Source organism: Orycteropus afer, unplaced genomic scaffold (assembly GCF_000298275.1).
Source record: "Orycteropus afer afer isolate SDZICR_OR568_19922 unplaced genomic scaffold, OryAfe1.0 scaffold00069, whole genome shotgun sequence".
NCBI classification, from domain to species: Eukaryota; Metazoa; Chordata; class Mammalia; order Tubulidentata; family Orycteropodidae; genus Orycteropus; species Orycteropus afer.
Window position 1 is genome coordinate 1,623,318 of NW_006921656.1, and position 11,971 is coordinate 1,635,288.

The following is an 11,971-nucleotide window of genomic DNA, read 5'->3' on the forward strand; positions in this document are numbered from 1 at the left end:
CAGCCGGCCACGCTCACTGTCTGCCGAGACGACTCCCAGTGCGCCTTGCCGTTGTAGAAGCAGTATTCATCCTGGACACAGAGCAAGCACAGCATCACCTCCCGCTCCCGGCCACGCGCGGGACCCACGCTCAGTCGGTCAAGGCTGCCGAAGCCAGAGCCGGTCCCTCCTCGCCACACGCCGTCCGGGTCCACGCTCCCCTCTCGCTTCGCCAACCCAGACTTTCAACACCATCAGTGGGGCCTGGAGTTTGTCCCACACGAGGTGGCGAGATTACAGAGATGGTAAGATGCTTCCCTGCCCTCAAGGAGGCAGCCTTGGGGTAAGACGAAACGCATGTTTTCAGAAAATAGTTAAGTGTTGGCGAGGATGTGGATAAACCAGAACCCGCATTCGTTGCTGGTGGGATTGTAAACATGGTGCAGCTGCTGTGGAGAACATGTGAAGTCTCCTCAATTAGCTAAACACAGAATCACCATGTGATCCAGCAGTTTCACTCCTGGGTACATATCAAAGAAAACCAAAAGCAGGGATGCAAAGAGACACACGTCCACCAACATTCACATGGCACTGTTCACGACAGCCAAGTGTGCATCAACCGAAGAATGGATAAACAAAGTGCAGTCCATCCACACAATGGAATACTACTCAGCCAGAAAGAGAAAGTGAGGTCCTGACTCAGGCCGCAACATGGTGGACATGAGAACATCACACCGAGTGAAAGAAGCCAGGCACAAAAGGCCACATACTGTAAGATTCCACTTACATGAAATGTCTCAAATGACAAACCCAGAGATCGAAAGCAGAGTCACGGTTACCAGGTGCAGATGGGAGGGAAAAGGGAGCGTTACTGCTTAAGGGGCACTGAGTTTCCGTTGGGGCTGATGAGAAAACCTAGAGACAGTGGGGATGGTTACACAATTGAAAATAATTCATGTCCCTGAATCATGCACTTAATGCTTAAAATGCCCATGTTTTATGTATTTCATCACAATAAAATCATCATCTTAAAATGTTGATGAAGCACAACTGTAAATGAAAGTTTTAAGAGAAAAACTGAAAGAGGAAAAATGTGCAACAAGAGCACGGGAGACACAAGAAGGAAAGGGTGGATGGCTGTTAAAAAAACACAGCGGCTGCCTGGCTACCAGTACTGAGCCTTCTGATCAAAGGGGGAGAAAATGCAGAACAAAATTTCAAATTCTCATGGAATCCAGATTTGTTAGAGGCACAGAGGCTGAGTGAACCCACATACTTGTTGCCGCGAGGTAACCTTTAAATCTTAAGCCCTGAAGTCTTCTTAAACCAAGTAACAGTAGCAGCTAGGCTCTATCAAGTCAGTTTGGACTCACAGCAACCTCACACCCAACAGAAGAAAACAAGGCCCAGGCCTGTGCCATCCAAGCTTCTAGCTTAGTTGGCAAAGAAGGCCTTGAGCACTGAGCTCCTGGAAGATTTATCCACATGGGGTCAGACTGACAACAGCCACTGGAAAGGATACATAGGGGCTTAGGGGACAGTGAGGTTATGTCAGTGCGGGAGGGGGGATGTTCGCACAACACACAGGGTGTCCTCAGAGTCACTGAGCTGTACGTGAACAAGCTGATGAACTGGTATATGTTCTGCTGTGTCTATTCTCAACAAAAAAAATTAATAAAGCAAATTATTTCAAAGAGAGAACAGCAACCTTGAGCCAGAACTAATCACCTGGTAGCTAAGTCCACTGAACTGAAAAATAATGACTGTAATCCTCCTTTAAAAACTCCCCGACAAGAACAGTCAACAATTACGGTACAGCAAAGGGGAGAAGGGGAGGGCCAGGGAGACTAGATGAACAGATGAAGAACCACCAGAGCAGAACTAACGAGAAGGCCTGCGCACTGTGGAGGATGGAACCATGCTCACCGAGCAGCTGCCGCAGAGCTGGCTGGGAGCCAAACTGCTGGGTAAACCTGCACCAGAAGCACAAGCAATAGTATTTAAAGAAAGACAGACAGACAAGCAGGGCCCCAGGGGACGCAACCCCGAGCACCTGGAGCCAGGTGGGCGCCACAGACCTGAGGGAGAGCTGAGGGGAGCCACGGCCCTGGGTCTGTGCCGTGAGCCTGCAATGGCACAGACAGAATTTCTGGGAGATGACTCTGTTCCCACTTCCTAACCTCATGCTGCGTATTAATCGTGTTCTATTTATGCATCGCCTTCTGTGACTCCTTGTAGCCACAAGCACAGAAGAATCCTGCCCCCGCAACCACATTCCTAAGATCATAAAACCAAGACAGGAACAGCTCACGGGACAGACAGAACCACATTCCCCAGAGCCCGAAACTAAGGGACCCTGCCAAAGAAGTAACGCAGATGTAAAATTACTGCTTCAACGGCATCTCCTGACCAGGCCTTTCTGGAGACGTCTTCCAGCCCACCACCCGTGGTCAGCGTTCACCAGTTTACTGCTTCGACGGCATCTCCTGATAACAGGCCATCTTTGAAGTGTCTTCCAGCCCACCACCCGTGGTCAGCATTAACTAGTTTTAGAGTCTGCGCCCCCCCTGCCCTCCTTCACCTCCTGATGAACTAAGATGGCCGATCTAAGACAAGACCACGACTCCAACCAAGAGCAAACAGCAGAACACGCCTGCACAGACGTCGCGCCGTCCGTGTGGGAACAGACTTAGAGAAGGACTGCACATGCGCCTCGCCTGGGGGAAGCTGAGGTCGGTCAGGGATTTATCACAGCCTTGTTCCACCTCCTGAGTCTCACAAAAGGGTCAAGATTTTATGAATACACGCCTGCATTAAAAAAAAAAAAAAAAAATCCACTGCCTTTCTGTCAGATCCAACTCAGAGCGACCCCTCCTTGGGTTTCCAAGGCAGTATCACTACAGAAGTAGACTGCCCAACCTTCCTTCTGAAGAGTGGCTGGTGGGTTTGAACCGGCAGCCTTCTGGTTAGCAGTCAAGTGCCTTAGGCACTGCACCACCAGAGCTCCCCCAGCCTGCATAAGGTCTTTTGAAATCACCTACCTCACAGCCTTCAAACTATTACAAATCCCCGGCCTGTAAGGCTCGGGGAGACACCCACAGCGTTGCCTCTGGCCCCGTGCGTCTCCACCTGGCAAGGCTGCCATCCTCTTATCAAACTTCTTTCTGAGCTACAGCTGAGTTGCTAGCTGTTGTTTCGAAACTCAACCTACTACGAGCCGTGGGCCGCAAGCCGTGAGCCGCAAGCCCTGGGCCGTGAGCCGTGGGCCGTGAGCTGTGCTTTAACAAGGAGGTGTGAGGAGCCCCAGGTCTCACGAGCCCCACTGTAGTGGGACGGCTGGGCCCTAGGGGCGGGCTGTATTTTGAGGGGAAGGAGAGGCATGGGGTTGACTTCGGTTTGAAACACGTTGAAATTGAGGAGAGGCTGGCAGTTCGAACCCACCAGCTACCCCATGAGAGGAAGTCGCCTTCGGTGCAGACGACAGCCTTGGAGCCCCTGCGGGGCAGGTCTGCTCTCTCTCCGGGGGCTGGGGGCCGGAACCGACTCCGCGGTAGCAGGTGTGGTTGGTGAGGGTGCCGCTCTGCGCTCACGGGACCGGGGCCATCTGCTTCATCCGTGTCCCATCTCAGCCGCCCAGTGCTGCCACCGCAGAAACAGCACAAGAGGGTGGCCACGGGAAACACAGAGCAATGTACTCACGGCCCGGGATGCTACAAGGCCCCGCCCAGGTGGCCGCTCCGGGGTGAGGTGCTCTGTCCCCAGTAGGGGCAAATCCTCTCACTTCTCGACTTGTCCCTGCGATCTCCACTGGGCAGCCCTCCCACGCGCTCCTGCACCACTGTCTGAACTGCCCCTTTAAATCTCCCGAGTGAGGGGTCTGACACACACGCCCCTAACTGTAGTCTCCCTCCGTCACATGGTACCACAGGCTGTGGCTGCTGTCAGCCGCCCTCCTGGCAGTTCCGGGAGAGCCACCCCCACAGGGGGAGCTGCCCCAGAGGGGTTCCTGGGCTGCCACCTTGACTTACTTTCATCTCATCTTTTTATTATTTGCTTATTTTTTAATTTTGATTGTGATGTGGGTGCAAGTTGACAGAGCAAATCCGTGTTCCACACGGCAGTCCACACACATTTTGTCTCAGGACACCGACTGTAGCTGCCCACAATGTAACAGCTCTAGGCCGTCATCTGTATGAAAGCGGGTCACCAGGTCTCTCTCCCATGAAGCCAGTGGGTGGGGTTCGAACTGCCAACTGAGAGCACTGAACCGCTGCACCACCAGGGCTCCTTCGCCACACGCATCGGGGTTAGGATTTACAACACACATGTTTGGGGAGCAAAACTCAATCCAGCACACCACTAGCACTTGGATGAAGTAACATAGGGGAATATAATTCTACCAAAACAAGCCTTTCCACTGGCAGAGGGCAGCTCTTTCTTGGCTACAGTGTGGCTGTGACTGTCCCCTGTCCCCCAGGGGGCTGCTGGAATGTCACACACGCTCCCACAGTTTGCTCTTTGCTTCAGAAAAGCCCTTAGAAGCATGATGCTCTCACTCTGCGCTTCCGTTACCTCGTTCCCCTACAAGCCCCTCAGAGGCTGAGGGAGTCACATAGAAGCCCCAAAAACATCCCCGGAGGCACTGAAGGAAGCAGGCGCTCAGGAGCTATAGGCGAGCACACGTCATGCAGCCCAAAGCAGGAAGAATACACGCGTCCATCAGGACCAACACGCGAACAAAACGTGGTCAAGCCACAGGGCGGACTGCCACCTGGTTACAAAAGGAAAGACGTGCAGGCACATGCTGGCCACGAAGAGCCTTGGAAACGTCATGCTGAGAGAAAGGGCCCAGACACAGGGACCATGGCTGTGGGATCCCATCTGCAGGAAACGTCCACTTGGACAAATCCAGAGAGACGAACAGCAGGTCAGTGGGAGCCAGTGGCTGGGGCAGGAAGGAGTGGGGAGTGACTGCTAAGAGGCACAGGGTCTCCTTTCGGGCCGATGAAACAGTCCAGACCAAGCCAGTGGTGAGGACTGACCGCACGCTTTAATACGATTAAATGACAGGTTTTATGTCATGGGCATTGACCACTACAGAACCCAGCTCCGATCCCAAGGGGAAGTGGCGGAGCACTTACATGCAGTGGGCGGTAGTACTGGGCAACCACGCCATACGTTCTGTTTCCACACACGTCCGTCAGGACCAGGAAGTGGACATAGTCCTCCTTGGGCTCCGAGGCCATACACACACCTCCTGGAGACAGAAACAAAGAAAGACAATGTCTTGTTACAGCCACCACGCCTGCTGTCAGGCCCCGGCTATCCACAAGCCAACGTTCTTCAGCACACAAAACAAGAGTATCTCCGACCAGGCTCCCGAACTCACTGTCTCCCTCAACTCCTTCTCTGGAACCCCCATGCCCTGAGATACAGCAGGTAAACGTGTGGGCAACAGAGCTACTGTGGACGAGGAGATCAGTCTTCCAGGTCAGCTGGTGGCCAGTGGCTGATGGTCTTGGGCAGAGCAGGGGACGAGGGCCATTCAGGTGCTCCCACACCTGTCCCCAGTTCACAGTCATGGGACCAGCAGCGGCACCAAGACAGGCCCTTACGTCAAGTCTTTGAGGCCCAGAGAGTCGTGCAGCTGAGACACCAGGCTCCCACTGCTACTGGACCCGGCGTGCACGTGGAATGGGCTCCAGCCTGTGTGTCTCGTCCCCGTGGAACAGAACGCCGGAGGAGTGGGTGGGAAGGGGCCCCTCAGGCCAGCACAAACTCTGGGGACGGAACCGCAGACGTGGTAACTCGACATATTTTGAACCTGTCTGCCACGGCCTCCGTCGGTCAGCGGAAGCTTGTGCGTTGCCGTGATGCCAGACGGGTTTCAGTGGAGAAGGGCTGGGAAGGCAGGCCTGGGGGTCTCTGCTGAAAGCCAACAGTGAAAACCCTCTGGCCTCCCAACCATCGTGACAGCTAGAGTGGTCCTTCACTGAGCAAACAGTAACAAAAACTCAGAACAAACAGAAAGCCCCACCGTCCGGTCTGCAGCCAGTCATGAGGATGGCACAGAAATGGGTAGTAGGGTTTGGCTGTGCACGAGGTCCCCGTGAGTCAGGGCCGACTGGATGACGGCTAATGTCAGCCAAGCCTCTTTAAGACTTTATTTTCAACTCAAGCTGAGAGCCTTTGAAAGCATCTTACACACACTGTGCCACCTGTGGGTCCATGCAGCCTCTCCCCAAGGACTCCTGCCCACTGCCATCAAGTCTATTCAACTCATAGCAACTCTTCACGACAGAGTGGAACTGCCACCTAGGGTTTCCAAGGCTGTCAATCTTCACAGAAGCAGACTGCCTCATCTTCCTCCTATGGAGTGGCGGTGGGTTTGAACTGCTGACCTTTTTTTGGTTGGCAGTCCAGTGTCTTAACCACTGCACCAGCAGAGTGCTAGGAGTCAGTTCCCCTTAAAATGAGGAATGTACTAACTGGTTGAAACTTCCTCTTAGCTCATGAGACGGAAAGGGCAGCACAACAAAGCCCAGACGGCAGGAAGGGGCAGGAAAGAAGGACTAGTGGGATTGGGGACCGCGGGGAGGAAGGGGAAGAGAGCTGTTACACTGGGGCGATTACAACCAGTCACAAAACAAAAGTGCATAAAACTTTGTAGGAAACCAACGAGCTCTGTAAACTCTCCCCGAACCACAGTCAGACAAGGCAAAACTTCTTTTTGCTTTGCAATCTCAAGATTAAAAATAACACACTCCACAACACAGGACCCCCTGTCGCATGGGCCACAAGGGGCCGCCGGCTCGGACTCCGGGCCCGTCCTCACTGAGCTCGTTTCTAGAATCGGTTGCTCCCCGTGGTCAGAACACCCTGACCACCACCCTGGGTCCCACTGAGGAACGGTACCTGGGAAGCAGAGCTGGGGCAGGGCAAGCAGGTCCACGTCGTTGGGGACACTGACGTCCTCAAGCTCCAGCACCTTCGGGTCCCCTGGGGGGCTCGTGTAGGGCTCCGGCTTGGGTCTCTCCCTCTTCTTCCTGTAGGAGCGCCGTCTGCCTGTGCTCAGAGGAGCACAATTGGCAGTGGTCACTGGACTGTCCTCCTTGCTGACGAACGGAGGCACGAACACCGACAGGACCTCGGGCTCGAGAGCAGGAGCCTCCACTCCCCTCTGGGCGGCCTGCAAGGGCAGCGCGAGAGTTAGTGCCGCAGCGCCGGCCCCGCTCCTGCTCTGTGCTCTGCACGTGGCTTCCTCTGACTGCCCTTGTGCCACAAACACCAGCGGCTCTGCACCTCCCCACACCACGACCGTGAGGCCGTGACCCTGAGGACCACGTCAGGGGTGGATTGTGTCCCCATCCTAACTCGGTAACTGTGACCGGGACCTTGTTTGGAAATAGGGGCTTGGAGGTCGTACTAGAGTAGGGCAGATCCCAATCCCATCTGAGTAGTGGCCCATAAACGAAGAGACACAGTGACAGGGGAACAGAAAATGCCATGCGGTGCTGAGGCTGCAGCCAAGGGATGCCGGAGCCATTAGAAGCTGGGAGAGAGGCTTGGATGGAGGAGCGCCCCCAGAGCCCCAGAAAGAGTCCACATGGCTGACACCCTGATCTCAGATGCCAGCCTCCAGAACCGGGAGACAGCGCATGCCTGTTCTCACGCGCCCCCTAGTGTGTGGGGCTTGTTACAGCAGGACTAGCACATGGCCTCCCAAGGTTGATTGAGGGACCTCGCAGGCACTAAGCCCAAGCTGGAGAGCCTGTGTCTCCAGCAATAGTGCAGACAGCAGCAACTCACCATCCTCAGCACACAGTGGTTCAGAGCACTGTGTCCGAGAGACCTGAGTTCAAAGCCCACTGTCTTGAACCGTGGGAGGCAAGTTACCTCATCCCTGAGCTTCCCTTGCAAAGTGCTGGTGCTGGGAATGAAGGAGACGCGTAGGTCAAGGGCCCAGCCCGCCTGGCTCCCAGGAAGCCCCCAGAGCACTGTGGTGGCCCACCTCTCCCAGCGTGGGTGGAGGGCACAGCTGAAGGGCTACGCACAGTCACACCCTAAACAAAAACATCAGCCAGCGTTTCCTCGAAGCCAAGTGGCCATTGAAACAAAACCAAGCCAGCTGCCGTGGAGTCGACTCCGACTCACGGAGAGCCCACGTGTGCTCCAGGGCTTTTCTGTGGCTGTGACTCTGGCACACAGATCACCAGGACTTACTGCCAAGGTGCCTCGGGGGGGCTGAACCACCAACTTTTTAAAATTTTTATTGTGATTTGGGTGAAAGTTTACAGAGCAAGTTCATTTTCCATACAGCAGCTCATACACAGTTTGTTTCACGACATTGACTGCGATTCCCCACAGTGTAACAGCTCTCTTCCCCCTTCCTCCCTGGAGTTACTTCTTCCCTGTGTCCTTCTTTCCTACGCATTCCTGCCCCTGAGCTGTCTCCCTGTGCAAAGCCTGCCCTTCTGTTCTTATTGATCAGTCTAAGGAGTGTATCTACCTGATAAATGCTCACCCTCTCTGCCTGTCTATTGTTTGGCTGGAAGCTGCAGGAGTGAGTTTAATTCCAGACCTGAAGGGTAACTAGGGACCACTGTCTCAGGGGTGTCACCAGGCTCTATCAGACCAGTCAATCTGGTCTTTCTTATGATTTTGAGTTTTGTTCCATATTGGTCTCCCATCTCTCCAGAATCTCCTGCACTGATCCCCTTCCCAGCGTCGAACCACCAAACTTCAGGTTAGCAGTCCAGCACTTAACTATGTGGACCACCTGCCCATTCCTAGTCACCACTGATCTGGGAAGAGTGCAGCCCTCCTTGGTAGATAGACCACGTGGCCTTTCTGGAGTCAGCTAAGAGGCCGTTTGGCCTGGATTCTTTGGCACTTTAATTTCGTACAAGTTTTCTGGGATTTTTTCATCTTTTATCTTTTCATTTTCCTCAAATCACATAAAGAAGACAGATCCTATGTTCCTTCTCTTTTCCATCTAAGTCCAGTGCCTGAGAGTTCCTGCTGCATAGTTAGGAGGAGACAAGAATTGCCACCAGGCTGGTCTCAGCTCTTGAGGAAGGTCTGGACTGCACTGTACGGCGGGGGGGCTGGGTGCTAAGTGGGCCGTTGTTGGCAGTCATCCAGTCGGCTCTGACTCGTAGTGACCAGGACCACAGACCAGAACCCTGCCCGGCCCTGCGCCGGCCTCACAGTCCTCGCTTTGCTCGGGCCCACTGCGGCAGCCACTGTGTCTGGCCGTCTTGTTGGGGGTCTTCCTCTTTTTTGCTGACCCCCTACCTTAGCATACGAGGCCTCGTATGCATGTGAGAGCTGGACAATGAATAAGGAAGACCAAGGAAGAGTTGGTGCTTTTGAGTTGTGGTGCTGGCGGAGAATGCTGAAAGTACCATGGACTGCTAAAAGAACTAACAGATCTGTCCTGGAGGAAGTGCACCTGAAATGCTCCTTGGAAGCAAGAATGGGCAAACTTCGTCTCACCTACTTTGGTTATGTTGTCAGAAGGGACCATTCCCTGGAGCAGGATGTCATGCTTGGTAGGGTGGAGGGTTGACGAAAGTAGGGGAGGCCTTCGACAAGATGGATTGACACAGTGGCTGTGATGATGGGCTCAGGTATAGCAGGGATCATGGAGCTGGCGTGGGATTGGGCAGTGTTTCGTTCTGCTGTGTGTGGGGTCGCTATGAGTCAGAAACGACTTGACGGCACCTAACAACAACAACTACCTTAGCAAGCATGATGTCCTTCTCCAGGGACTGGTCCCTCTTGATAACGTAACCAAAGAACAGGAGGCGCAGTCTCACCATCCTTGCTTAAGGAGCACTCTGGCTGTATTCTTCCAAGACAGATTTGCTTGTCCTTCTGGCGGTCCATGTACATTCGATGTTCTTCACCAACATCGTCATTCAAATACATCAACTGATGCCTTTGAACTGATGCCAAGTAGGCTAACAACAGAAAACCCTAAAGCAGGAGTCTTGGGATCTAAAAGATACGGGGCTTTCACTTAGAGCAGGTGCCCAGGACAGACAACGGCACCGAGACAGAAAGGAGTCTAGAGGTTCCCGGGGGCTGGGAGGACGGGGGTGGTGGTGACCGGCGTTGTACAGTCAGGTCTGACTCCTGGCCACCCGTGTGTGTGGAGCAGTCTGCTCTGTAGGGCCCGTGTGCGTGGAACAGTCCGCTCCGTAGGGCCCGTGTGCGTGGAGCAGGCCCGCTCCGTAGGGCCCATGTGTGTGGAGCAGGCCCGCTCCCCAGGGCTGGGAGGACGGGGGTGGTGGTGATCGGTGCCGTGCAGGCAGGTCCAACTCCTGGCCGCCCGTGTGTGTGGGGAGTAGACCCGCTCCGTAGGGTTTTCAAGGTTCCAACCCCTCAGAAGCAGATCACCAGGCTGGCCTGCCGAAGTGCATCAGGTGGGTTTGAACTGCCAACCTCTAGTCCAACTGCAGTTGCTAGTCTAGTGCTTACCCATGTGTGCCTGAGTTCAAGTGTAGGAGGGCCATGTTCTCTCTGTCTCCTCTAAGGAGAAACCTCACCTTGTCTCTTCCAGCGTCTGGTGGTCCCAGGAGTCCCCTGGCTCGTAGACCCATCTTATCATGGCCCTCTTTCCTCTGTGTCTGTGTTTCTTCTCCTCTAAGGACACCACTTAGGATCTGGCCCACCTGACCCCAGGAAGGCCTCCCGTTAACTTCAACTGATCACAGCTTCAAAGACTCTTTCCAAACAAGGTCATGCTCACAAGTACCAGGGATAGGACTGCCTTTTTGAAGGACACATACAATTCCTAGCAACCTGAATTCAGGGATTCTTTGTCAGCAAGAGAAAACAGCACCCTGTCCAAGAAAGAAACAAAACGTTAGGACAACACATTGTCTTAACTTCAAGTTGGAAGCTTCTCGTTGCTTTGGGCTTCTGTTTCCCATGTCACCAAATGCCTGAACCACAGAACAGTGATTTGTTAAAAGTGTAACTAGAAAGTAATGTTAAAAGCCTTGCAAATTTAGTACCTCACACCATACACAAAAACTACCTCCAGATGGATCAAAGACCTAAATGTGAAACCTAAAACTATAAAGTTCCTCAACAGAAAACTAGGGGCAAATTTAGGGCGTAGTGCCTAAGGCACTTGACTGCTAACCAGAAGGCTGGTGGTTCAAACCCACCAGCCAATCCTCAGAAGGAAAATGGGGCAATCTACTTCCGTAGTGATACTGCCTCGGAAACCCAAGGAGGGGTCGCTATGAGTCGGGTCCGACTCGACGGCACATAACAACAACAACAACAACAATATATGGCATAAATAGACTATCAAGCATAACCCAAAATGCACAAACAGCAGAAGAGAAACTAGATGAATGGGATCTTCTAAAAATTAAATTTTTATGTGCTTCCAAAGACTTCTCCAAAAGAGTCAAAACAGAAACTACAGATTGGGAAAAAACATTTGACAACAGCCTATCTGACAAGCGACTTATCTCTAGAATTTATAGAAAACTCCAACACCTCAACAACAAAAAAATGAATGATCCAATTAAAAAATGGGCAGAAGACATGAATAGACACTTCACCAAGGAGGATATTCAGGTGGCCAACAAGCATATGAAGAAATGCTCACGATCATTAACCATTAGAGAGATGCAAATCAAAACAACAATGAGATACCATCTTGCCCTAGCACTAGCAGCAAAGTTCAACAAGACACAAAATAAATGCTGGTGAGGATGCTGATAGATTGGGACTCTCATACACTGCTGGTGGGACTGTAAAATGGTACAACCACTGTGGAAAGCAGTATGGTGATTCCTTAAAAACTTGGAACTAGAAATACCGTTTGACCCAGCTATTCCATTACTAGGTATATATCCTAAAGAAATGAGAGCCAGGACAAGAACAGACATATGCACACCCATGTTCATCGCAGCACTATTTACAATAGCCAAAAGATGGAAACAACCTAGGTGTCCATCAGCTGAGG

The 11,971-nt window shown here is 52.8% G+C and overlaps 1 protein-coding gene across 1 annotated transcript in view; it reads right to left on the reverse strand.

Annotated features, from left to right (window-relative positions):
• DENND3 (DENN domain containing 3) overlaps window positions 1-10,594 on the reverse strand; it is a 65,575-nt gene extending 54,981 nt beyond the window's left edge. Inside the window, exons 1-5 of the mRNA XM_007940567.1 lie at window positions 10,533-10,594; window positions 7,789-7,909; window positions 6,895-7,312; window positions 5,121-5,236; window positions 18-71 (exon numbers count right to left, since the gene is read on the reverse strand). Coding sequence (XP_007938758.1) covers window positions 18-71; window positions 5,121-5,236; window positions 6,895-7,312; window positions 7,789-7,909; window positions 10,533-10,594 — 771 coding nt within the window. The remainder of the gene's footprint in view (window positions 1-17; window positions 72-5,120; window positions 5,237-6,894; window positions 7,313-7,788; window positions 7,910-10,532) is intronic.
• Between the last annotated feature and the right edge of the window lie 1,377 nt (window positions 10,595-11,971).